Source organism: Paroedura picta, chromosome 4 (genome assembly GCF_049243985.1).
Source record: "Paroedura picta isolate Pp20150507F chromosome 4, Ppicta_v3.0, whole genome shotgun sequence".
Classification (NCBI taxonomy): Eukaryota; Metazoa; Chordata; class Lepidosauria; order Squamata; family Gekkonidae; genus Paroedura; species Paroedura picta.
This window is the reverse complement of record NC_135372.1, coordinates 26289999-26317449: the sequence shown is the minus strand read 5'-3', so window position 1 is coordinate 26317449 and position 27451 is coordinate 26289999. Positions and strand designations below refer to the sequence as shown.

Sequence of the window (27451 nt, the reverse complement as noted above, 5' to 3'; positions counted from 1 at the left end):
TTCCCACTCTAGGATTCTCTGAGTCTAGTTCAGAGGTGGAATGGGCTGCCTCAGGAGGGGATGAGCTCCCCCTCATTGGTGGTCTTCAAGCAGCAGCTGGACAGATCCTTCTCCTGGATGCTTGAGGCTGATCCTGCAGTGAGCAGGGGTGGGACTAGATGGCCTGTGTGGCCCCTTCCCACTCTAGGATTCTCTGAGTCTAGTTCAGCCGTGGAATGGGCTGTCTCAGGAGGTGGTGAGCTCCCCCTCACTGGCGGTCTTCAAGCAGAGACTGGACAGATCCTTTTCCAGGATGCTTGAGGCTGATCCAGCATAGATCAGGGGGTGGGACTGGATGGCCTGTGTGGCCCCTTCCCTCTCTAGGATTCTACGATTGTATAAATCAGCTACCAAGGGCTAGGACAGTAGACATTATACAAGGCACCAATGACTGATAAGTAACTTTGGACACTGGACTATTTGTCATGTATCAGGCAAAAGTGGATCAAAAAAATCCATTGCATGTTATCTGTCATGTAAAATTTCTGAGAAATTTTGAAGAAAGCAAAACAAAATTTTCTCCCACAAGAACAAAATGTGTCTGCTGCCCTGGTACCCCCCCCCCAAACACACACACAAACCAAAATCTGTCAAAGGAGAGAGAAGCAGGAATGAGAGGGTATGGAGCCCAGGGGAGGAGGGAGCAATTCCCACCATATTTGAGAGGAAATTGGCAATGAGGAATGAGGTCTCCTTGTCTAAGTAGCCTGAACCTTTCAGGGGAAATGCAAAAAGTTAAATGTAACCCCTTGAATTCTCAGGGCCAGGTTCAAAGTCTATGGCAATGTTCATCATACATTCAAAAGGTAAATCCAATTCAACTTTGGATTTACCTTTTGGTGGTGTGGTTAAGAGCAGCATAGTGTAGTGGTTGAGAGTGATGACTTCTAGTATGGAGAGCTGGTTTTGATTCGCTGCTCCTCCACATGCAGCCAGCTGGGTGACCTTGAGCTCGTCCCAGCCCTGATAGTGCTGTTCTCACAAAGCAGTTCTGCTAGAATTCTTTCAGCTCCCCCTACCTCACAGGGTGTCTGTTGTGGGGAGAGTAAGGGAAGGCGATTGTAAGCCGTTTTGAGGCAGTGAAAAGCGGGGTATAAAGCCCAATTCTTCTTCTTCAATCTATTGAATGGCAACAAAACAGTAAGTGTGGAAAACCCTCCCAAAGATATAAGTTCTCTAAGACCATTTACGCACTGGAGATTTCATGCTGGGCTGCAGGCTTGAGTTTTAGTCGTGGCAGGTTGCCCCACCTCTTCCTGCACCCACACGGGGGGGGGGGCATTTGGCCCCATGCGCCTCATCTGCCCCAGATTTGTGCTCCTGCATGGGAGCTGAGACAGTGGGGTTCCCAGTGCGTAAACGGTCTGTCTCCAACCAGAGCCCTACTCATGTTCCCTCTTTGTAGACAGCTAGATAGCCCATGCATCCTTCCTGAGGCCAAGATGTCAGGAAAGCCTTCTTTCAGTGGCTAGAACTCTTCGAGCAAAGATGTTGGGTGAGGTGTTGCTCTCAGAGTAATTCCCCTTTTCCTCCTGGCACATCTAAGTAATGCAACTCTGTACTAGGGTGTTAGCATTTTGCAGCAGCCAATGCAGAGTTCAGCTGTCAGCAATTCCTGCTCTTCCCGGGGAGAGTTGTTCACAGTTTCCCAAATAGCAGCACCAGCTCTTTCTCCTCTGGGACCACAGCTTTACAAAACAAGCCAAGCCCTTCAGAGAGCACTGCCTTCAGCGGCTCTTATTAGAATTCCCTCCTTCCCTTTCAGCTGGCCCAGCCTTGCTTTACAACACTTCTTTTTGTCATGGTGACTCTTTTGGAAGCATGCCCCATGGGCCTTTGCTCAACATGCAGATTAACACAGGTTTATGTACAAATTAGCTATCTGTTAATCTGGTCTGACCCGAGCTCTGTCCAAGTAGCTGCGGTCTACTCATTAGACCGAGGCCCAAAAACCTTTTGTTCTAGCACAGGTTTCCATAATCCTTGGCGGCTCTGATCTGGATGGCCCAGCTAGGGAGCATTTGGCCCGGTACACCTTGTCCACCCTGTATTTGTGCTCAGAGCAGCGAAGTTTCCAGTGCGGAAACGGGACAGTTTCCGCACTGGCAATTTCACTGCCCTGGCTCCTATGTGGGAGCACATATTCACTGCCCTGGCTCCCATGTGGGACACGGTGCACTGGGCCAAATGCTCCCTTGTGCAAGAGCAGGAAGAGGCAGGGCAACCTGTCCCAGCTCAAACTCTAGCCTGCAGCATGGCATGAAGCCTCCAGTGCTGAAATGGTCCTGTCAGAAGCTAAGCAAGGTCAGCCCTGATTAGGACTAGGGTTGTGCATTTGGTTGGGTAACACTAAAAAACAAAACAACCCCCCCCCCCCCAATCACTGTTGATTTGGGTTGTTTTAAAGTTTTAATCTGAATCAAGAATCCCCAGTTGGTTTTGGGGCCCAAACCCTAAAAGTGGAATCACTTCGGCTTTTGATTCTAGTTACCAGATCTGCCCAAAAAACAGCTGATTCAGGGAGATGTTTTTTCTCTGCAGACAAGTTGCTTTTTGAACAGCTGATGAATTCCGCGTTTCTGAATCAAGCTGAACCCGAATCCCAGGTTCAGTACTGGGATTCAGGGGATTCGGATGAAGCCAAACCTGAAATAACTTGGTTTTTGTTTTGTTTTGTTTTGCACGTGACAAGTTAATACTTAGGTGAGGAACAACCATGGAAGTACAAGTTAACTACTCAAAAGCAGGCAATGGCAAACCAATCTCTGTTCTTCTCTCGCCTTTAAAGTTCTGCAGGGTCACCATAACTCGGCTGCAACTTAACTACACATTCTACCACCAATCTGTAGCCATTCCGGTCTCCTAGCACACTGTGAGGTTGAGAACTCTCTCTTCCTGGCCATAATGATGGGGTTTGGGGCTAGCTGCCCAGGGGGTGCCTCCAAAGCTGGGCGCTACATGCTGCCAGCAAGTGTCCTGTAATGTTCTACCAAATTACAGCTATGTAATCCCCCTCTTCTGCTTCAAATCTCTGAGCCCTGATAGGGCCAGTCTGGTTTTGCCAATTGTGTTGCCCACGGCTTTTCTTGATGCCGGGAGTTTTGCTTTATGCTCCTGGTGGCCGGAGGGAAATTAGACTCTGAATGAGCTTCCAGAGGTATTTTGCACAAAGCCAAATAACAGTTTAAAAAACAACCAGTTTAGACCGCTTTATTATATTACAATCGTTGTTCTGCATTGAATATAGTCTGTTGAAAAACTATGCTCTCTGCATGGAACAATTCATAGCCCTGCCCCCTGTGGTTTTGCCAACTTCGTTTTGTTCTCTAATGCAGTCGCTAATCTGCATAACTAAGGACTTTCTCTGCATGACTAATAAGGCATCTCAGGCAGGCAGGGGAGAAATGAATCGGTGAAAATGCATCTTTCAGAAACAACGCTTAAAAAATGCTTAAAACACTGATGAGACAGTTGACCATGCAGAGCAAAATCAGTTTTGCGGAGTAAATTCACTCTTCTGTGCAGAAATCAGAAAAACAACAGTGTATTTAGTGAGTTTTCATCAGCTTTTCCACCATGCAGAAGAGGCCCTCGCCAGGATACAGTGTCATAGACTCTACCCTCAAAAGCATCCATTCTCACCAGGTGACTGATCTCTGGTGATGAGCTGTACATTCTATAGTAAGGTTGCCAACCTCCAGGTGGAAGCGTATAAGAAGTCAAAAATCATAAAATGTGAGAAATAAAATACAGTATTTGCTGGCGTATAAGACTACTTTCCCCCCCTGAAAAACATGCCTCCAAGTGGGGGGGCCGTCCTATACGCCGGGTGCATTTCATTTGGGATAGACATAGCTGCCCATAGTGGCCCATAGTACTGTAATGTAATGTCACAAACTCTATATTTTGAGTGGAAATGTTGGGGGGTCGTCTTATACACCCAGTCGTCTTATACGCCGGCAAATACGGTAGATAATAAACAAACAAACATAAAGTTGGCCACATGGAAATTAACAAACAATCCTATGTGAGGCAAAAAATAATAATTTATTTCGTCAAGTATTAGCAACAAGCTTCTTAGTGCCTGGATATATTTTCTTTCCTTCAGTGTTTTCTTCAAATAGAGCAATCACTCTTCACAAAACACTTGAGAAAAGAACTCCACTTTAACGATGACAGTTGTTGAACAAAAGAACTGAAATGCTCCCCACAGAGTGCATACAAAAGTGCTTGATGAGACAATTGTTTCCCTTGAAAAAAACAAGCACCCAAATAGGTTGCCAGCTATTCCTGTTTTCAGGCCTTTCCTCAGAAGTACGTTATTAGTGCCACAGAGTTGAATGTGAAAAGACAAAGCGTTTTCGTTTCTCTCAAAAGGCGGTGACAGGCAATCTCCTGAGAGATTCATCTCCAGGACTCATCTCCAGGCAACAGAGATCAGTGTCCCAGGAGAAAATGGCTGCCATGGAAGGTGGACTCTATGGCCCACTGAACTCCCTCCCCCCCCCCAAACTTCCTTAGTCTCAACCCCCCAAATATCCATGTATTTCCCAACCCACAACTCACAACAGTATGCAACTACAGTGGATTTCCTCTGTGTGTGCATGTGTGCGTGTGCGCACACATGCGCATGTGTGCGTGTGCGCACACGTGCGCATGTGTGCGTGTGCGCACACGTGCGCATGTGTGCGTGTGCGCACATGTGCGCATGTATATGTGCATATGTAAATGCAAGATTCTAGTCCTTAGAGTTGCCAAAACAGGGTTGAAAGTGGGCAGGAGGATTTTGGAGGAGTGATGTTGATTATGCGGTCTTGGGTAAAGCCTGTCAGTTCTGAGGTTGATCTTGGCGGCCGCGGGGGAGGGGCGGACGGGAGACGGATGACACACATCACAGTGGAATTGTTATTAGCAAATATTATGGGATTGTTCATACATTCAAGTGGCCTGATTTGCATTCTCCCCAACTCAATCACTGGCCACTTGAAGATTAGTCACTTGATGTGAGAACTCCCCGTGTGAACAAGCCTTATCTCTGAGGTACCACAAAACCTTCCTGAGGCCTGTCTGAGATCCTGGTTCACTCAGTCGTCACTTGGTGGTATAGTCTTTCTAGTCTACATTTGGGGGGGGAGTGACAGAGGATTCAGAGAAGTTTATTTACTTCTTCTGGGGTGAGCGGAGGGTTCTGTGTCTTCTCAACTAGTAGCAGTAGATTCAGGATGAACAAAAGGAAAAAGTTTTGTTTATGTAATTCGTTGCCAGAAGATAGTGCCTGCTCTTCCAAAACAAAAGAGGAGAGAGGGTTAGATAAATCTGTTTCTGCAAAAGGTTTTCAGTATATCAAGCCTCTGTGGAGTTCTCAATAAGCAGATCTGTTGTAAACAAGAAATCTCTTTATTGAAGAAAATAGCAAACGGAAGCAAAGATTTCACTTGCTGGAACTTGCAAGCAAAACTACCAGCATAGTTTTATGCTGCCTTGGCAACCTCTCCCTCCATTTCGAATCTTGGCACACTCAGTAATGTGTCACGCTCTCCTAGGCTGTAACACACCAAAACTTCTAGTCACTACACGCATTTCAAAGAGCATAGATCAGTGGTTCTCAACCTGGGGGTCAGGACCCCTTTCGGGGTCGAACAACCCTTTCACAAGGGTCACGGAAGGGTGAGCAACTTGGCCAGGGGAGGGGGCCTGCTACTGTTGCTGCTCTTCGTGTAGGTGCCACACAACAGCCTTAGCGTTTGTCGGTCTGGAGCAGAAACTGACATGGTGGGACAAGAGGCAGAACTGAACTGAGAAACCCCGGGAAAGAACCCAATTTATGAACAATGGATCTTCACGCCATTGCCAGTTTTGGTTTAATTTCTGTGAAAGAACACTTGCATCATTTTATGGTTGGGGATCACGACAACACGAGGAACTGTATTAAAGGGTCGCGGCATTAGGAAGGTTGAGAACCACTGGCGTTGATGAATCCACAGGTTAGTCTGCAATGACAGAACATGGGCAAGCAGAAGAGCTGTGAGAAACCACTGCACAATTAAAACACAGGTTAAACATGGGTCAAAGGGAACATACCATAGCCCAAGCTTATGCATACAAGAGGTCAAAAATCATAAACTGGTTCAAGAAAACATTACATATAAACATGGTCTGACAAGATCATGAAAACAGGCACATAGGCTCTTGACACTGTAATGCATAGGCAAAAGTAGAGCTTCCATTTGCAGAGACAATATACCTGTGAGTATGACAGAAGGGGCTTGTTAGAATGACTTACTTTGCAACTGGCTGTCAGCATTTCCCAGAGGTACTTGGTTGGCAACTATAGAAAGCAGAATACTGAAGCAGATTGATTTTCGATCTTGTCCTGAAAGGCTCCCCTTTCAAACTGCACAGTCAATTGTCATATATTTTCACGGGAGGACCAGCAGTGGCAAAGAGGCTGATGGAAATGAGGAAGTACAGGATCGCACAGCTCTTTGAAACGAGTCTGCATAGTCCCTTAATAAATAACCCAAGCAGCCCTGTGTAAAATTTTAAAAATGGGGGCCTAATAGTCTTACCAAGTACCTGCTAATAGTAGGCAAGCCCCTGGTAAGTGTCGCCAGTCCCCGCTGACACTCACCTGGTCAATGGGAAGAAGCAGGTAGGCCAAATCGGGAGGCAACGATCTTTATCAATGCATACTCTTGGCGTCACCTCCAGCATGCAGAAGTGCTGGCCTCGCACTGGGACAACTCTTGGATTCACACCAAATAGCATTGTCCCAGTGCAATACCAGAACTTCCAGGTCACGACAAAAGTATCTCCCTGCACAGTAAGAACTTGCCTACCCCCTCCTCCTCTCCCACTAGGGCCAAATCCATCATCCTTGACCAGAAATTATTTCCTCAAATTCAGGAGGAAGGGAGGTAAGAAGTGGAAGATTGAAAAGATTGCTGCCAAGTATCTACAGGCATTGTGGGGTAATGTCTAATTTGGACAGAGAATGGGACTGATTCTGCACTTACTTTGTTTATTCTGTTGTGGATCCTGCTGAATTCATATCGATTTGAACTTGGGTCTTCCTCTAACCGTCACCCCCCCCCCATTGAAACAGAAAGTGTTCTGAACAGAATCTCTGCCGAGAGAAGTTAGGGCTTCTCCTTTAAGGGAAACCTTGCAGCCTGAGATCGAGGAAGCCTTTGAACTGATGCCCTGGCCAATCAGGGCTTTTCTACAGCGTCAACTGGTTAGTTCAGGACAAGCAGAGAGCTGCTCCTTTACTCATGCCGATTTTTCAAATATCAAGGGTTATATCCACTCTAGGATATTCTGGGGGAAAGGTAGGGTCACTCCAAATCAATCCTGTTTGTGGGAAAATTTAAATTGCCCAAAATCAAAATGGAAATCACATGCAGTGTATAGGGCAAGGACTGAATCGACCTGGGATTGGAATAAAAGCTCCGTGCAGATTCAGCCTGGGAAGTGTTGTTTGAAAAATAAAGCCAAAACAGCCAGACATTGCAACCTCTGACATTAGATTCTGGTGGGTAGCTGTGTTGGTCTGAAGCAACAGAACCAAGTTGGAGCCCAGTGGCCCCTTTAAGACCAAAAAAGTTTAATTCTGAGTTTAAACTTTTGCATCCAGGCACAGATCTTTGCTAATTTGCACCTCTTCACAGGTTATACCAGGTGCTTTAATCCAAATCTTAGCTATACTTAGCTATACTTAAACAGTTACTTATGCATTTGGACTCTCTAACTAGGCCTTCCTGGCAACTAACTCCCCCCTTCTTTATATGTAAAGCCTAAGGAAGTCTGTTTCAAAGCATAAGTAAGAAGTGTGTGTGCAGAATTACATTTTGTTGGTCTTAAAGGTGCGCCTGGACTCAACTTCTGAAACTGTAAGACTGAATATATTTGGAAGCTTGAGGGGGAGGTCATGGTTGGTGGTCCTGAGTGGGTGGATGAGGCACGGGATGAAAATGCTGCAAATCAAAAACATTTTGGTGCCATGGTTGGAGACATGCTTGGGATCGCAGGTTATTTTCCAAAACGTGTCTATCTATTCCCCACCTGCCCAAAATTGCATTGTAACATTTTAAGGAGATTGCTGGGGAAGGCTAGACATTTGTGATCCAGGAGAAGGGGCTATTAAGATGTACACTGATAAACATTCTTCTTTCTGTCTATCTCTTTATCTGTATCTAACTCTCTCCCTATATCTCTCTGTGACTTTACCCAACTCTTTACCATTCCGACATGCAGTTGTGTGACTGAGAAACCCACAGTGGAGTGGGGGTTTGCAAAGTAAGGGAAGGAGGCCTGTAATGATAGGACCCGCCCTCTTCTTGGTAGTCAAGGAACACCACTCCCACAGGGGAAAATAATAGGGAGGACTGCGGCAGTATGAAACCAGCCACCCGTCCCACATCGACCCTCAACTTCCTGGCATGTGAAGGCAATGCATCTCTTTGTGCATCAGAAACCAATCCCCACCCCCAGCCGAAATCCCTATAAGCAGCATTCAGACTTCCTTTCAATCTTTCTCCATCTTCATTGCCACCACCATCTTGTTAAGGCAGATTGGTAATGATGCCAAGTTCTTGACCTAGCAGGAGAAGACCCATGGGGTCTTCACAGCAAGCAGAGGGGGTTGTCCTCAGCATACAGCTTGCTTCTGAAGGAGCAGGCCAAAGTTGTCCAGAAGAGATTGGTCTCTTGGTCCAAAATGTATCCAGAAGAGATCCTCCAGTGGAGATTCATCCGGGTATGGTGGGAACCTCTGTTGACCACAGAAAGTCCTGTTTTCTCTCAGCTGCTTATTGAGACATTTCAATGAACAATGTGTTCTCCCACATATTGGGCAGGGGGACTGACCCTTCACACATAACCTTGGGAGTGAAAGCTGCATGTGTGAAAGAGTTCCTTGCTGGCCAGCTGTTGGAACTGGTCGCTGTCTCTCCAGTCGAAAAACACATAACTGGGGCCACAGTTACTGTCTGGAAAAAAATCTTTTCCCTCTTACTTTATTCTGTTTTCCTCTTTCCCTCTTCTTTTCTTTTGGTCCCTCCTTCTGCACTCTAGGGCACACAAATGATCTTCAATGCAGCCAAGGAGCTGGGGCAGCTGTCAAAACTCAAGGTAGGAGTTGGGGGGGGGGGATATGGGGGAGCAGGAAATGCCCCAGTGGGTGGGAATCTGGGAGAGGGGGATGATGTCACCATCACCAGCATAAGGGGTGGGGAGACCTCCTGGCAAATTTCTCATTGCTGCACACAAACACCATGCTCCCTTCTTGCTTTTTCAAATAAAATAAAATCTCTGATTTTTTACACTCATTGTTCCCTGCCCCACTAAAATATGCACTTTTCTCAGAGTTCTTTGCACACCGATAAATCATCTAGCTACAAACTGGCATTGTACCTATGAATTAAAAATATGAATGAAACTGTTACCTTTTATTTAAAAGAACATAGCTTGCATATATACTGCAAAGAAATTAGCAGCTTCTCCTCTCCTGCCCTCTCTAAATTCCACCTCCAAATCTCCACAAATTTCCCAACCTGGATTTGGCAACCCTAATTATACCCCATTGAAGTTCTGCTACTCAAATCTCACCCTCCCCAGGCTCCACTCCCCAATGTTCCAGAATTCCCCAACCCACAGAGTTGCCGACCCTAGAGAGGGGAGTGGCCTGACTTAAAGGGGAAATGGAGATGGCCCCAATCAATTCCCTTAGCTCCTGCTAAGGCTGGGGCACAACTCCCCCCAAGACACCTTGCTTGAACCCAGAGGTGCTAGTACCCGCTTAAACCCCTCACTCCAGGTTGCTATAAAACAGAAAAGAACTTCACTCACAGGGTTTTGGTTTTTTCCCTTCAAGGATCACATGGTTCGAGAAGAAGCCAAAAGTCTGACCCCCAAGCAGTGTGCCGTGGTGGAGCTAGCCCTGGACACTATCAAGGTAAGCTTGTCCCGTCTACTCCCTACTGGCAAATTCAGGACTCCCAAGAGCAGGCTGGATTTGTTTCATGCTCTGTCCAATCCCAGTCAGGGATTCATCAAGGTGGGAAGAAGAGCGAACTCCTCCGAAGGTATAGTTAGAGTTCAATGAGACCTGAACACGCTGGGCAAATGAGAACAAGATGCAATTCAAACAAGAAAAAGGGCAGAGTTCTATATCTGGGTCACAAAAATGGGAAGCATACATACTGGATGGGAGATACACTTCTGCGTAGCAGTGTATGTGAACAAGATCTTGCAGTACTTGTGGACTGTAAGCTAAATATGAGCAGACAGTGTGATGCGGCAGTTAAAAAGGCAAATGCAGTCTTGGGTCGCATCAACAGAGGCATCCCATCAACATCGCAAGATGTCTTAGTCCCGCTGTACACTGCATTGGTCAGACACCACCTGCAATCCTGTGTACTGCTCTAGAGGCCTCACTTCAAAAAGGATGTAGACAAAATTGAGAGAGTTCAGAGGACATCAACAAGGATGATCTAGGCCTTGGGGATAAAGAGGCTGAGGGATGCTTAGGCCGATCCTGTATTGAGCAGGGGATTGGATTAGATGGCCTCTATGGCATCTTCCAACTCTATGCTACTAAGGATCAATGTGGTATGGCCAGTCAGGAGGTTAGAGGTGGCCAAAGGACACCGGTCCTCCATTAGTGTGCCTAGCATATATGACATCTGGAGCAGATCATTTTTAACACCCCCCTCCATCATACAACAAAATTATTTTCGGTAATAATCATGAAATAAAACCAACAATCATTACAGTAAGTTTATTATTGTTGCAGCCTTGTGCCATAACCCCCCTTCCCAAAAAATGATTAAAACAAAAAAATTACTTAAATGAAATTCAGATCTAAAGATTTAATACAATGTAAAAGTTTGAAATAAATTCAAGAAATGGCGCTCAGTTGTATATTTGTACAGTTTTATAGTTATACAAATCTAGACAGCATCCTAAAAAGCAGAGACATCAGCCTGCCAACAAAAGTGCATGTAGTCAAGGCTATGGTACTCCCAGTTGCAATGTATGGCTGTGAAAGTTGGGCCATAAAGGAGGCCGAACATCAAAGAATTGAGGCTTTTGAACTCTGGTGCTGGAGAAGACTCTTGCGAGTCCCTTGGACTGCAAGGCGAACAAACCAGTCAGTCCTAGAGGAGATCAGCCCTGACTGCTCCTTAGAAGGCCAGATCCTGAAGATGAAACTCAAATACTTTGGCCACCTCATGAGAATGAAGGACTTCCTGGGGAAGAGCCTAATACTGGGAGCAATTGAGGGCAAAAGAAGAAGGGGATGACAGAGAATGAGGTGGCTGGATGGAGTCACTGAAGCAATTGGTGAAGCTTAAATGGACTCCGGGGAATGGTAGAGGACAGGAAGGCCTGGAGGATCGTTGTCCATGGGGTCGTGATGGGTCGGACATGACTTCGCACCTAACAACAACAATAGTTATATATCATCCATTCTAGCTTGCTTCAGAAATTTGCTTCCTAATAGACATAGATAACCATATAATTGTGGCTATCTCCATTGTGATCATTGGAAACACATCTGCCAGGAGAAACTTCATTCAATCCTCACCCAAACCAGAAAAACCCAACAGTATTTGTTTCAGTCTAGGTTGGAGAGAGTCATAAAGAAAACAATAGCATTTAAGCTCTTCTGCTTAATTTGAATTGCAAGGGCATGGGTGCCCATCTAACATTAAACTATTATACCTAACATAATTTTGCTGATAGAAAGGTTTGGAAACGGCCCGAGGAAAGGCCTTCCTTAGTGGTGCTTCAATCATTGAGATAGTGAGGAAAGCATTTGTTAGATTTATACCTGAGACACCTTGCAGAAAATTTTGATTTTTGTACCAAACAGACAACATGGAACAATTTGCCAAGAAGTGAATGAACTTGATCAGACTGTTCTGGCCCAACTGGCCCAAAGTTATGGGCTGGGCTGTCAACAATATGTGGATGACATCCAGCTCTATCTCATCCCGCCCAGATACATTTGCCAGATGTTTGGAAGCTGTAGCTGGATGGTTAGAGCAGAGTCACCTGAAACTCAGCCCATCCAAGATAGAGGTCCTGTGGCTGGGCAGTAAGGCAACAGATCATAAAGCACACCTGCCCACACTGGCTGAGGTGCAACTTAACATCTTGCCCTTGGCCAGAAATTTGAGCATGATTTTGGAGGCCTCCCTGTCAGGGGAGGCCCAGGTCACAGGAGTAGCCTGTGTGGTGTTTTTTCATCTGTTTTTTCATCAGTGCCCTACCTATCCTCGGACTGCTTGGCCACAGTTATCTGTGCAATGATAACCTACAGACTAGACTTCTGTAACTCACTCTATGTGGGCCTGCCCTTGTCCCTGACCCAGAAACTGCAGCTGGTGCAGAATGCAGCTGCTAGAGTCCCCACAGATATATCATTGCGAGCTCATATCCAGGCAATGCTGAGATACCTGCATTGCCTGCTAGTTGCAGCCTTTATCAAGTTCAAGGTTTTGGTATTAGCCTTTAAGGCCATCTGCAGTCTAGGTCCATAATATCTGCAAGACTGCCTGTCTCATGCCCCCTGTAGGGGACTCCACTCTAAGGGTGCTAATTTGTTGGAGGTCCCTGGCCCGAGGGAGGTGCACCTAGGCTCAACCAGGGCCAGGGCCTTTTTGGTCCAGGACCTGATCTGATGAAATGAGCTCCCAGGAGACCTAAAGGCTCTGAAGTGCTAGTAAGATGAAGCTCTTCCACCAGGTCTTTGCTTGAGGCCCCTCCTTGAGCAAGCCAGGCCATTGGGCTACCCCTTGCTGCGTTCTTCCTGATGGCTTTGCTATGTAGCCTGTAGGGTGAAGGAGGGTTTATTATCACCACCAATGGCAGGATTTTATTGGGTTTTACTGTTTTAATGGGATAATGACTGGGATAACTGGGTTTTATTGTTTTAAGGGAACTGTATTGTGGACTAATTGTTACCAGACATGGGCCACTGTGTGGAAGTGGTGAGTCAGAAATAAAAGTATAAATAAATAAATAAATAAACAAACAAACAAACAAATAAATAAATAAATAAATAAATAAGCATTTGCCGTTTTTTCTCCCACTCAACTAGTTAATTTTGATAGTCTGTGCAAAACTTTGTTCTGTCCATGATCCCATCTTCTCTCCCTCTCCCTTCCATTTCCCTTCCTCAGCAATATTTCCATGCCGGAGGTGTTGGGCTGAAGAAAACCTTCCTTGAAAAGAGTCCTGACCTACAATCTCTCCGCTATGCGCTCTCACTTTACACGCAAGCCACAGACCTGCTCATCAAAACATTTGTCCAGACCCAGTCCGCTCAGGGTAAGCAGGTGGTACACATGTGGAAGTCAGGGGTGCTTCCAACAGGGGGGTATTCAGAATGACCGGGGCTCATTCCGCACATGTTGGATAATGCACTTTTAATGCACTTCAGAATTAGATTATCCGATTCTGCAGAGGAAAAGCCGGCTTCAAAAGCACACTGAAAATGCATCCAAAATGTGCAGAATGATCCCTGATATCTTTTCAAGCTGGAATTGGTCCTTAGACATTCTCCCGTGTTCTGTTTTTTTACATTCTGAATTTTGTATGTGCACTCTGCTACAACTTGCCATTCCTTCCGTTCATATACACCTTCTCAGTTCATACACAATATCTTGGGTAAAGTGCTGTCAAGTCACAGCCAACCTGAGCAAGGTTTTGAAGGCGCATGAGAAGAAGAGGTGGTTTCCCATTGCCTTCCTCTGCAGAATCTTCCTTGGTGGTCTCCCATCCAGGTATCAGCCCCACTTAGCATCTCAGATCGGATGAGATTGGGCCTTCTCTCCCATATGTAATAATAAGGCACTGCAAAAATAAAACCTTGCTAGGACTGTGGTGTCTTAAGCAAAAATGAAATCTTAATGTAACTGTGGTGCTTTAAGATGTGCATATTGTTATATTCTGTGATGGATCTCCCCAAAGAAGGCAAACTTAAAGTTCTGGCTAGGAACTTAGTAGTTTATTAAGGAGAGTACAAATGACTTCATAAGACTCCTGTGTTGCCAAAGCAAGCAAAAACATAGAGCAATAATAGAAGCAGAATTACACACACAAACTTCTGTACACAATTCAGTTTCACACAGAATAGTTCTTATAATCAAAGGGTTGTACAGTTTACAGTTGACACCTTCAGGTAGGAAGAAACAACCATAACAACTGAGACACATGGCCCTAGAGTCTGGGAACAAAAGGAAGGAGGGAATGATCAAGGCAGCTTCAGGACAGAGAGTTCTGGGACTTTGCTCAAGCAAACCATGGCGGGAGATGGTGGCACCTGACAAGTATCATGTAAACATTGCCCCTCAAAGACTCTTGGTGTGTTAACCATTTGTGATTGTACCAAGTCTGTGGGGGGCAGTTGTTTGTTTTTTGCAGTATTCCATGAAAACATGTGTATAACAAGGCTACGGAAGACAAGAAGATACATGAATAGAAGGAATGGAAATCTGTGCAAATGCACATGATTTAATTACAGAATGAATTGTAGGATATCTTCTAGAAAAACTGATGGCGCAATTCTGGAATGTTAATGGAGCAGGTGAAATCTGCTCATCCCTAGGGTAAATTCCTAGCAGTCTTAAATGGATTGGGGCCATACAAGGCCATTTGGTTCTTTGGGGGGATCACGGGAGGGGGGTGTGTGTCTCGGTTTCATGCAAAACTTTATAGTTTATAGCTAATTCTACCATTGAGTTTTTGCCTCAAAACTAGAGCATACACCCCCTGATGTCATCAACGTGACTTCCAGATGATTAATTTTCACAATCCTTCATGCTCCCAGGATGTGCACCCTCTCCCATCCCCTGCCAACAGTTACAAGGGACCTGGCTGCCCTACACTTGGTGGTGGTTGTTTTTTGCAGGTCTGGAAAAGTCACGGCTTTTCCGTTTGTCTCTCTTTCCCTCCCAGGCACAAAAGCTTCTTGGGTCTGGCTCAGCCTGGGGGCTGCTTGGTTAAGTAAATATGTTCGCTCCCAAAAGCTGGGTGCTCCCAAATATCTTTTCTTTTTCTCTCTCTGTCTCATTTTCTCTCTCTCTTTCTCTCTCTCTCACACACTTGCTCTGCTGCCATTATAGGAGCTGGCATTGATGTAACTTTTGTTTTGAAACCTCCAGGAGGTATTTGGAGCCCCTGTTTTGTCTCTGCCGTGGCTGACTCTTTCTTTCTTTCTTTCTTTCTTTCTTTCTTTCTTTCTTTCTTTCTTTCTTTCTTTCTTTCTTTCTTTCTTTCTTCCTCCCTCCCTCCCTCCCTCCCTCCCTCCCTCCCTCCCTCCCTTCCTTCCTTCCTTCCTTCCTTCCTTCCTTCCTTCCTTCCTTCATCTGTTGCCTTTCATTCCTCCTGACTGATGTTTTCTCACTTCTTTCCTTTCTCTCTGTCCCTCTCTCTTCCTCTGTCCTCTCTTCCTTTTTCTCTTTATTAGTTCATGGTGGAAAAGGTATTAGGTTTACACTTAGTGAAGAAATTTATCCTGAAAAGGGTACGTCTCGCGTTCTTCTGAAACCCCTTCCCTTTCCCCCTTCCCTGCTGCACCCAGCCTGGAAAACCCACCCTGCGACACCCTGGCCAGGGCTAGTAAAAGTCCCAGACTTTGGATCCTGTGAAGAACTAGGGGGAGGAGGGGAGTGCTAAAGAGATTCAGTCATTTGGGTGAGGTCATCCAGTTATGTCAGGAAAAACTGAAGACTTGGGGCGGCAGGGGTGGGGGGTGCTGCTTTCAGACTGGGAAATTCCTATTGATTTGGAGGTGGAACCTGGAAAGGGCAGGGTCGAAAGAAGGACCCCAGTGGAATATCAGGCAACAAAGTCCAAAAGAGTCATTGTCTCCAAGAAAACTGATACCTAGTCTGGAAATCATTTGTAATTCCAGGAGATCCCCAAGCCCCACCTTAGGGATTCTGAGTCCACCCAGGCCATTAGAGGGAAGGGGGTACACCACCCTCCAAAATATTAATTTGTTCCAGGGGAACGGAGATCTGTCGTCCAGAGATAAACTGTAATTTGGGGGATCCCCAGGTCTCACCAGAAGCCTGGCATTCCTTAGTGGGAGTTGACCATGATGGTGGTGGTGGTTGTGGGGAGATGATTAAGGTGCAGAGCTAATATATAAAGGTTTATAAAATCCCAAATGGTAAAGCAGAAAGACAGAACGCTGCTTCTCCCTCTTTGAAGAAAAATTAGAATTTGAAGTCACCCAATGATGGGCTGGTGATTTGGGATTTAGATGTTTCCTGACACAATCAATGCTTGAGGAACTTATTGTAATAGGATGTAGCAACATCTGTCAAGAACCGTCAGCCGAGGGAAAGTCCATGTTCCGAGGCCGATTATCTCTAGCGCAAATTGCCAGAAGAGCATCAGCAGGGTTGGTGTTCACATCTGTACCTCTGTGGAGGGGTGAGAAGCGATGGAGCGGTGGACGACTAGGGGGGCTGGCCAAGAAATCCCCTGGCCAATACCCCTCTTGAGCTCTTTTGTTCCCCCTGGCTTACAAAGATCAGCCGGGCCGCAGCCTGGCTTCTGTAATTGATCATGGAGGCAAGGCAAGACTGGGGGAAAGTTAATGGAGCCAAATCCCTGCAGAATTAGTGTGGTGTTCAGAGGAAGAGGAAATTGGGCAGTGAAGTGGGGAGGGGGGCTGAACTTTGTTGATTTGTTGGCCTAGCATTGAAACAGGAGGTCTGTTTTTTGTACTGCACTTTTTATGACCTGCGGGAGTCTCAAAGTGTCTGACAATCGCCTACCCTTCCTTTCTCCACCCCTTTGAGGTCAGTGGGGCTGAGAGAGTTCTGAGAGAAATGTTTCTGGCTCGAGGTCAGCAAAGTGGCTGCACATAGAGGATGAATGGGGAATCAAACCAATTCTCCAGATCAGAGTCTGCCGCTCTCAACCACTGTACCATGCTGGCTATGTCAGATGTCATTGCTTCCCGTTTCATTTCCAAAAAATCAGGCATAGCTGTTATAATGTAACACCAATTTCCTGCAAGAATGTAGTCGCTCTAGCTTTTGTTTTAAAAGATTATTTCTAGCCCTTTTGTTTGCGGAGTTATAAGGGGAAATGTGCAGCTAAAGCCTTTTTCCTTGTAAATCTGCAACTGAAAGGGCTATAAACTTTGTCTTTCTTTCAGATTAAAATTGGAAACTAGTCCTTTATTGCAATACAATTATAACCTCCACAAAAAACTTTTTAAGCCCCAAAAGACTTTGAAGTGGGGAATAGTCCTTGCTGGAATGGAACTTAAAGAAAGTGGTGTTCATGTGCTGGAAAATTGTTGTATTACAACTCTTCTAGCTGTAATTGGGCCATGGAAGGTTCATTTTTGCTGACCATTTGCTGACCATCTGAGAGATGGGCAGATAGTTTGAAAGTTCATAGGGATCTTCAAAAAACAAACATCCTAATACAAAATTGATACAATTCATATCTCAGTAGAGTTGCGATCTGCCCCCATATGGTGGGAAACTTCCAGGTAATAGGGACCCTTACCTGCCAGGACTCACCTGGCAGGTAAGGGTCCCTGTCTTCTCAGGTCCTGCCCTTCTTTCCAACCTACATAAGGTGGAGCTGCCGTAGTAAAAGTTAAAGTGTGTGGGGGGAGCTAAAGGAAGCTGAAGGGCACAGGTGGTGATGTCACTTCCCATGATATATCACTTCCGGGTTGTGTGGCAGGGAGACGAGGCAAGGTGACATCAAAAGGTTGGAAAAGACGGGCTTAAGGAATTAGATAGATGTATTTGTTTATGTTTGAATTTACACCCCGCCCTTCCTTGCATCCATCCAGCAGTAGTCATAGGGCATCATGGCTAAATAGAACTTCCATGTTCAAAGGCAGTCAGCATATATCTAATTAACTGAAGATTTGTGTCAGGAACAGAGATGCAGGGTGAGATGGCTTATGGGGGGGTTCTGATTCCACAGGACTTCTCTGATGTTCTTATATTCTAATCACAAGTGGGGGGTCTAAGAAAAAATCATAAATATTGCATTGTCAGGTATAAAAGCTGGTCGGGGAAGGGCTCAATTTGGTCACCACCATTGATGCCTGAGTAGCCCATAATTCCCAGGTAAATGGCCTTAGCAAACTAAGACCCCCTACTCCAGGGAACTATTACTAGCCTTGTTCCAGATGCTCCCCTGCCCCCACCCTGCCCTTCTAACGCAAGTGCATCAAATGCATCAGAACAACCTCTAGGGGGCGCACTTGCCTGTACAAATGCTGTTTGGGCTACGGAGAGAGAAGGGAGGGCGGCTTTGCGGGGGGGGGGGTCTGCTCTGGAAGCGACGGGGGTGCACCCCTGCTTGCATTTGGCACTTGGACATGATGGGTTCCTGGATTGAGCGAGTCTCTGCATGTGACTCCAGGGAGAAGGAGCAAAATTATGTGCACAGTATGATTGACTCCTTACATACTACTGGCAACAGAAAGAAAATATGCATGGGGGGAAAGCTCTCCAGCATGTAAGGGGCAAAGGCTGTGGGACTAAAAGCACTGCCCCCCACTCACCCTTCCATGGGTCCATTTCCCCTCCTCGTGGGCGGCCTGTGTAAGAAAATAGCGCCTAGCTTATTGGATGCTTTCTAGAGTTGTGCCTAATATGCTCATTCATGCTGCTGAGAGTCAAAAATGCTTTCCGTTTGGTGCCTCCCTTGCACAGGTCACACCTGAGATGTACCGTTATGCCACCCCTTTCTCATAAAGCGCAGACAATGTTCGACATATGAGCCTCAGCATTTTTCGCAAAAGTCCACCGAACATATAAAGTGTGTATGAAAAGTGTGCAGTGACACAATCAAATAAAAGAGACCAAAGCAAAGTTCTGAAACAGCATTAAAACATGCAAATATTCTGGGGTACTTGCTCATTTGTCCCTAGTGTTTTCATAGCTCTGTGGGCTTCTTTTCCCCATTCCTGGAGAATCCTGGGAAATCTAGTTCTGGATGGGGAAAGGAGGAGAGATGTCCAAGCCGGACAACTTGGCCCCCTTTAGCAAATCCTGCCTCTTTTTTACACTGCGTAAGATGTTGGGCTCAATGGCCTGTAAGACCCCTACCAAGTCTATGATTCTGAATTAAAAGGGTCAGGACTTTTTAGGGGGGGGGGAGCCAGTGGCCCAAACACCACCAAAGTTTGACTCCCCTGCCAGTCTGGAGAGATCCTTGATGTCCAGCAGTTCAGTTGCTTTATTAAAAGTTTTCAAGCCCAGCAGATTGGTGTCTTCCACTCAAGGACAAGATTTTCCTCATTGTTGGGGCAGCTGAAGCTAAAATGCAGCAGAAACGGACCTTTCACATTGCAGGTTCCCCCACAGTTTCCCTGGCCCAAACCACGTCCCCCTCCCCAACCACCAGGGCTTCTGCAATTCTACAAAAAGCACAAGAATATCATTGTGCCAATATATTGTTCTAACAACTGATATAGCAGGTTCTCCGAATTCCCTCCTTTCTTTTTTTTTAAATAAAAAGTATGTCTCTAGTCTCTTCCCTTGCGAATATATGCCTTTTTTCTTATGTCACAAGGGAAGAGCCTAGAGACATACTTAATAAAAGAAAGAAAGCTGGGAGTTCAGAGAACCTGCTCCACCTGATTATTACCGTATATCACTATAACTATGAGCCTCTTGTGGTGCAGGGTGGTAAGGCAGCAGAAATGCTGTCTGAAGCTGTCTGCCCATGAGGCTGGGAGTTCAATCCCAGCAGCCGGCTCAAGGCTGACTCAGCCTTCCATCCTTCCGAGGTTGGTAAAATGGTGGGGAGTAAACGGTAATGACTGGGGAAGGCACTGGCAAGGCCACCCCGTATCGAGTCTGCCAAGAAAACACTAGAGAACGTCACCCCAAGGGTCAGACATGACTCGGTGCTTGCACAGGGGATACCTTTACCTTTACCTTATCAGGATAACTATGCTCTAGTGCTGATATTTTGAAATAAAAATAAAAAACCCATAAGTGGGAGGAGGAAATGCATGCAGCAGGGAGAGAATTGAGGAAAATGGCTACCATGTGGGCTGGAGAATCGGAATTTTCCCAACACCACAGTAGCCATCCTAGCTGCACTGTGCTCTTTCCCAAAAGGTTGGAGCAAAATGTATTTGAGAAAGCTTACAGAAACCCAGGGAAACCCTGGCAGGGGCACAAACACAACACAAAGCTGTGAAGAAGTGGGGCAGGGGGGAACCCCGCTTCCCAAAAACATTGAATTTGAGTCAGATAGCCCATGGGAAAACCATCATAGACTCCTAGCGTTGGAAGGGATCTCCAGGGTCATCTAGTCCAAACCCCTGCACAATGCAGGAAATGCACAACTACCTGCCTACCCACAGTGACCCCAGCTCCACATTCAACTAACCCCCCCCCAAAGGGGGCAGATTTTGGGGAAGACCCTTTTCCTTCAGCGCTCTTGACGAACCAGCCATAAGTGAGAGCCCTGGGCATGAGAGACAAAGAATTCTGAATCAAGACACGACCAATTCAGATTCCGGGCTTCAGTTCCTAATTTCGGTCCCTCAGTCTGAGATCCGCAGCCTTGCTCTTTAACCCACAAGGATCCCTGCCCTCCAGTGTGTGGCCAGGACAGAACCCGAAAGATCACTCCGCCCCGCCCTTTCCCTGCCTCCTTGATCTCTCCCCTTCTTGCCATGTCCCTTTGCGCCACTCATGTTGGACTGCTGTCTGGAGACCATCCAACAATCTGAGGCACCCACCGGTCATCGCAACTTTCCTCCCCCTTGCTGCATGCTGGAATTCCTCCGTTCCGTTGAACAACCTGTTTGTCTCCCCCTCCCATCTCCTGCTTCTTGGAACATTTGGGGGGGAATTGTTGAAGAGGGGAGGGTCCAGTTACTGAATGGGGAGGTGGCGAAGGGTTTGCAGTGCTGAGGGACTCATATCACAGAAGCTTGCTAGCTTGGAGCACGGAAGAAGGCGGCTTTGGCAGCCTTCTGAGCAAAGAGAGTCCTTGGATTTTTGAGAAATGAAGGCGGTTTGAAAGGGGACACCCGCTCTGCTCAAAGCGCATCAACCACGCTGCCTTCAGATCAGATTTTTCAGGAATTCATATGGTTTCCACAAATTCTTTGGCAAGAGCCATGTGAGAAGCCATTTTTTAAATTTTATTTATTTTTGCTGTCAACTCACAGCCCTTACGGCAACTCCATAGAGTCTTCAAAGCGAGAGGCATTCAGAAATAATTGCCCATTGCCTGCCTCTCAGTGGCAAACCTGGGTTTTCTTGGTGGCCTCCCACCCAGGACTAACCGGGGTTGGCTCTGCTTAGCGTCCCAGGTCTGTTGACATCAGCCTCGCCTGTGGCTGTCCAGGCCCAGGATCCCATGGATGGCTCCAAAGTGAGTCGTAGATCTGAGTCCTTCATCATGTTGGTAGGGAGGGTTCCGGAGGGGAGGAAACCACAGGCTGAGCCGATGGAAAGCAACCTGCATCATATCTTCAGGAGTTAACATCCTCCCTTTGCCACACAGGATCCGGTGTAGATGACCCTGTCGGAGAAGTGTCCATCCATGTAGAACTGTTCACCCATCCTGGCACAGGAGAGCACAAAGTCACCGTCAAAGGTCAGTGTGCCAGCATGAAAAACCAGATCCACGCGTCGCAGAAAGGAAGGCCGCATCTGTTAGCCATGGTTGAGAGGGGAAACCTCCCTGTGCAGAGGCAGTCTATCTTTTTTGAAATGGTCATTTTTATTTTAAAAGAATACGCAGAAAAGAAAAAGAAATACCTCCTATTATTATATATTACAAACCTACTATTTAAAAAAAGAGAAATGTTCATGAAGTGTACATCTAACAATACATATCTTATTCTTATACATCACCCTTAAGGCGGACATTCTCAACTTTTTAACCATTGAGTAACCCTTGAAACGTTCTTCAGACTTCGAGAAGCCCCAGAAATGGTGCGATCATGCAGAATGGTTGGGAAGCAGAGCTGTGGGCATGCCCACCTGGGGGCCCTCCCCTTCCCACCCCCTCCAGGCCCATCATTGGCCATTGGGGGGAGGCAGGCCAGCATGACCATATATGGCCAATTTAACACATTTTAAATATATTTAAAATTAATTAACTCCCATCTATTTGGGAAACCCTTTCAGGGCTCTTAAGAAACCCCAGGTTTTCTTGAATCCCCAGTTGAGAAAGCCTGCCTTAAAGTTACAAACCACATAATGTATGATCCTCATAGTTAACGTACAGTCTGCAAATCACTTCCTTTCTTCGTCTCTTCTTAAACGTTACTGTTCAATATAGTCTACTCGTGGTTAGAGGCAGTCTGCTTTGACACACCACATTTTCCTGTAGAAAGGATTGGGGTGGGGGCTGATAGAAGAATGGTTCTGTGGAGTCACATATGCAGTTCAGTGACCACGTGAATAAGGTCCATGAACCTATTAAATCTGAAATGTGGTTTGATGAGATCTGGAATCGTTTTTTTTGAGGGTTGCATTTAGTTAGGTGGTGGAAATCGACGGATACCAGTTCGTTGGGTCAGGGGCTTCAATAGTTCCAATTCTCAACTCCTGAAAAGAAACATATTTGCCTCTCATATGCCAGCGTTGCAGAGAAACTGCAGTAAAATCTGTGGAGGTTTTCAAGTCACAATGTTTTGATAGAAGAGTTTCAAATGAGGCACATTCCTAAGTTAATGAACCTAGGCTTGCATATGCCAAAGCAGTAATTCAGAATGAATGGGCCACACAGTGTAGATAAATAATATGAAAAAAACATGACAGGCAAAATGTAGTTATGAATATTTAAAACTCTACCTTCCAAAAATATAAAATAGCAGAGTCAAAAATAATAATAATTAAGAGTATCACTCCGGTTCCTAAAAATGCATGAGAATTGAAGCCATCATTCTTAGAACTTGAACAACATCTGGTATGAATTGTTTTTAAGAAGATTCTTCATCAGAATGTATCACTACATCAAGAGCTCATTAACATAGTTCTTCCATGGTGCCCAGATGTTCGTTAAAATGGTTTCTCTCGCCTTTCCAACACTCAGTTTACAAACACAATTGACCGCCTCAGTTTCCCTCACATTATATCTGCAAATCAGGGCTGATTTTACTAGCCGGATATTGGAATAGTTGGTTAACATAGCAGAGTTTTGCGGAGTCATCAATGTATGCCCATGAGTGCAGTAAATAAATCTCCCAAGAAATATGTGGCACAAAAGGTAAGCTTATATTTATTCAAGTGGATCTAGTTCACGTTCAGGTTGCAGTCGAAAGGAAAGAGAGAAGTCTATTCCTATCACATATGACCCATTTGTCCAGCTTCATGTGTGTGGGAGTACGAGGGCATTGTCTGTAGAGGAGACACCTATAGAGACATTTGTCTTCATGGAAGGCCATGTGAAGAGAGGGAGAGGACAAAGCTGGGGAAAAGAGGCCAGAGGATCCTGGATTAAGACAACGGGAGGCATCCAATTCAAGGAGATAACACCTATACATATTTCGACACTGTCATACAATGTCTAGGCATGCTGAGTAATTTACTCCAAGGGGATTACACAGTTTAAGAGGCTACAAATAGAAATATACTGTACAAGGGGCCAAAATTAGTAGATATTCTTCTCTCTCCCCCCCCCCAAAAAAAAGGATTTACAAGCAAAAATAAGTCTTGTATTTTTTTCCAAAAAGGAAACGTCCTGCTTGCAGGATTGTAGAGTTTGTAATGGAAGATGTTCCACCCCCAAATGGATTTTTTTTCAATGCACAATAGCCTGCAGCTCCATGGAACCCTGAAGATACTCACACCCAGTTTCTCGCATTTTGATAAAATCTTAAAAAGAGATCACGCCTTCAATTTTTTTCCATAAAATGCACAACAGCTTTTGTCTGTAAAAAAAAAAATTTTTTTTTATTGTAAGCGTGTCTACTCACCTTACCCCCTCACCACCTCCTTAGGCAGCCTATTCCACTGCTGAACTACTCTGACTGTGAAAATTTTTTTCCTGATATCTAGCCTATATCGTTGTACTTGAAGTTTAAACCCATTACTGCGTGTCCTCTCCTTTGCAGCCAATAGAAACAGCATCCTGCCCTCCTCCAAGTGACAACCTTTCAGATACTTAAAGAGGGCTATCGTGTCCCCTCTCAACCTCCTTCTCTCCAGGCTGAACATTCCCAGGTCCCTCAACCTAATGCAAGAATGCACCCCCCCTCCTTTGCCCATCAGCACTGATTGCAGTTCCTCTTTCTTCCCCTAGTGGTGGCAGCCAACGACCTCAAGTGGCAGACCTCTGGCATCTTCCGACCCTTCATCGAGGTCAACATCATCGGGCCGCACCTCAGCGACAAGAAAAGGAAATTTGCCACTAAATCGAAAAACAACAGCTGGTCTCCCAAATACAATGAAAGTATCCAGTTGTGAGTGTTAAACGTACAAGCCATTGTTCTCCTTTCTCCGTTTCGGGGCATCTTTGGCTGAGTTGGAGCTGGCAAGAGGATGATTTGAAATGTCCCATCCCTACCATTTTTGACCGGAAAAATCACTGTTTTCAGTTGTGTTTCTGCCCTGGGCAAATCTATGTCCCTAGGCCAAACAATTCTAATTTTTTGCACTGTTTTCTATCCTGATATCAGAGCCTTTGCTTTGCATGCTGAAGGTCCCAGGTTCAATCCCCGGCATTTCCAGTTAAAAGGGCCAGGTATTATGTGATGGGAAATACTGAGTCCCAGGAAAGACTGAGTCCCAGGAGAGCCAGAGAGAGTGGGTATTGTCCTGATTCTTTAGTAGAAACTTTATTCAAACAATAGAACGAGTTCCTAGGTATAAAACCTCATTTTCGTATTTTACTTCATCAGTGAACTTATTTCTTAATTGGGTTTTTTTCAAGGATACTAACAAAATCTTCAACTATCTTATCATTTATAAGGTGGTTACCTTCACGGGCCTTTGATATTAATAGACCCAAGTCATATGGCTTAAAATATAAAGTATAAAATAGAAGGTAGTGTGTTGAAGGCCTTGTTGGTATCCTTGAAAAGGAAACAATTAAGAAATAAGTTCACTAATGAAGTAAAATACGAAAACGAGGTTTTATACCTAGAAACTCACTCTATTGTTTGAATAAAGTTTTTGCCATCGCCAGCTTGAAAATTTCTTTCTTGTCAACTCATCTTCAGCTGATGGGTTGTCTCTACTTCTACTGATTCGGTAGAAGGCAGCTTCATCCATGGGTACTCCTTTGCTTATCGGCAGGTCTCACCTTGGGGCTTTCATCTTTCTCATAGGGGTGGCTACTTTACTATAATTAGAGTGATATTTTTAAAAAATGAAATGGAACACATTCATGCAATGCAGACTGTTGCCCCCCCCCTCCAAATTTCTTTGACAGATGTCGAACCTACTTGAAGCAGAATGAGCATTTCCCCAAAGCTGGGTTTGAGGAAAGTGGTCAAAGGAGCACAAGCTTGTCAGTGAAAAACAGACTTAATATCCTTCCACAAATTTATGTACCACAACGTTTGAACCAGGAATTCCCCACGTCCTGCTAAATAAAGTTGCCAAATTCAGGTTGGGGGATTCCTGAAGAGGGCCAGGTCTGGGGAGGTGAAGGACCTCAATGGGGCATAATTCCACAGGGTCCACCCTCTGAACCAGCCATTTTCTCCAAGAGAGTTGATCTTTGGGAAGCAGTGGTAATTTCTGGAGATCTCTAGGGCCCACCTGGAGGTTGGCAACCCCATCCAGAGGGGACAGCCTGCCGTGGAAGTCAAGAGCCAACACAAACCAGGGACGTTATATTTGTTACAGAAATGTAACAAACCAACAAATCGATAGAAAGGATTTTAAATGCCAGTAGCTGGATTCCATCTCTTGGCAGCTCATGTGACAAGGTCTATTATGCACACGTTGGATAATGCAGTTTTGATGTTCTTTTTGCAGCACTTTGGGCACAGAGACAGGGCCGGAGTGCTACGAGCTGCAAGTCTGCGTGAAGGACTACTGCTTTGCCCGCGAGGACCGCACCGTGGGCATCGCCATCCTGCAGCTGAAAGACATCATGCAGAGGGGCAGCTGCACCTGCTGGCTGCCGCTCGGGCGGCGCATCCACATGGACGACACGGGGCTGACGGTCCTGCGCATCCTCTCCCAGCGCAACAACGACGAGGTGGCCAAGGAGTTTGTCAAGTTGAAGTCGGACACACGCTCCGCCGAGGAGGGCAGCAGCTAAGGCCCTTTCCGCCCTCCCCTTCCTCTGCCCTTCCCTCCACCCACATGCTGCTAGAACCACCTTCCCCCCCCCACCCACCCCTGTCTCTTTTATACAGCCATGTCAAAGCCATAGTTTGCAAATCTGTCTCCCGCCCTCCCCATTCTCCAATTTGGGAGCTTTCTCCCACTGCCAAGGATCACTCGCGTAGATTCTGCAAAATTGCCAAATCTGCACCCCCCATTCAGGTGGGAGAAAGCACCTCTTTCTGGAAGGGGGCACCAATGGATTGACCCCCCCCTTTCTACATCTCTCTCTCCCTCCCTCTTCCAAGAGGACTTTTTCCCTGGACAAGGGAGCTAGACATTACTTGCAGCATGGAGCAACTCCTTATCCCACTCACGAATATATACAAGAGGCACAGTGTAGTGATAATCCAAAAACATGAACCTGCTGTGCATAGGCTAAACGCCAAACAGTGGCTCTCCAGAAGTCCGTGGACTACAATTCCCATGAGCCCCTGCTGCTGCAGTCCATGGGCATCTGGAGAGCCAACGTTTGGCTGCTCCTGCAGGAAACCAATCGCTAATTTTTTCCCAAACCCTATCAGCTTTCATAGAACAACCATGAAACTGTTGCAAAGTGATCCAATGCAATTTTATCCATGCAACGTCAATGGCAGCCCATTAGTAAGCTCAGTGCTCTAGCTTCATCTCCAGGCCTATCCTAGAGAGATGACATATCCCCAATGTAGCAGTCCTTAGTTCCTTGAGTAGTAAGTACGACAGATAATCTAGATAGATGGTCTCATAACGAGCCCCTGTTTCACAACAAGTCTTCATCAAGCACTTACATAAACAAAGATAGATTCAAGTGGGTAGCCGTGTTGGTCTGAAGCAGCACAACAAAACAAAATCAGAGTCCAGTGGCACCTTTAAGACCAACAAAGATTTATTCAAGGCGTGAGCTTTCGAGTGCAAGCACTCTTCCTCAGATGGTCAGCTCATAGTCTGAGGAAGAGGACCTGCACTCAAAAGCTCACGCCTTGAACAAATCTTGGTTGGTCTTAAAGGAGCCACTGGACTTTGATTTTGTTTTGTTGTGTTACATAAAGATACGGTCCCACAAATCCTAAGGGCTTCCCCCACTGTGATGCTCAAAACAGTAGATGCTCGGAGGGGAT

The 27451-nt window shown here is 45.8% G+C and overlaps 1 protein-coding gene across 1 annotated transcript in view; it reads left to right on the top strand.

The window, feature by feature from the left end:
• Positions 1–27212, top strand: part of UNC13A (unc-13 homolog A) — a 161582-nt gene extending 134370 nt beyond the window's left edge. Inside the window, exons 39-44 of the mRNA XM_077332044.1 lie at positions 9115–9171; positions 9914–9994; positions 13230–13377; positions 21571–21663; positions 24319–24478; positions 26001–27212. Of these exons, the coding sequence (XP_077188159.1) occupies positions 9115–9171; positions 9914–9994; positions 13230–13377; positions 21571–21663; positions 24319–24478; positions 26001–26289 (828 nt within the window). The 3' untranslated portion in view covers positions 26290–27212. The remainder of the gene's footprint in view (positions 1–9114; positions 9172–9913; positions 9995–13229; positions 13378–21570; positions 21664–24318; positions 24479–26000) is intronic.
• The last annotated feature ends 239 nt before the right edge of the window (positions 27213–27451 follow it).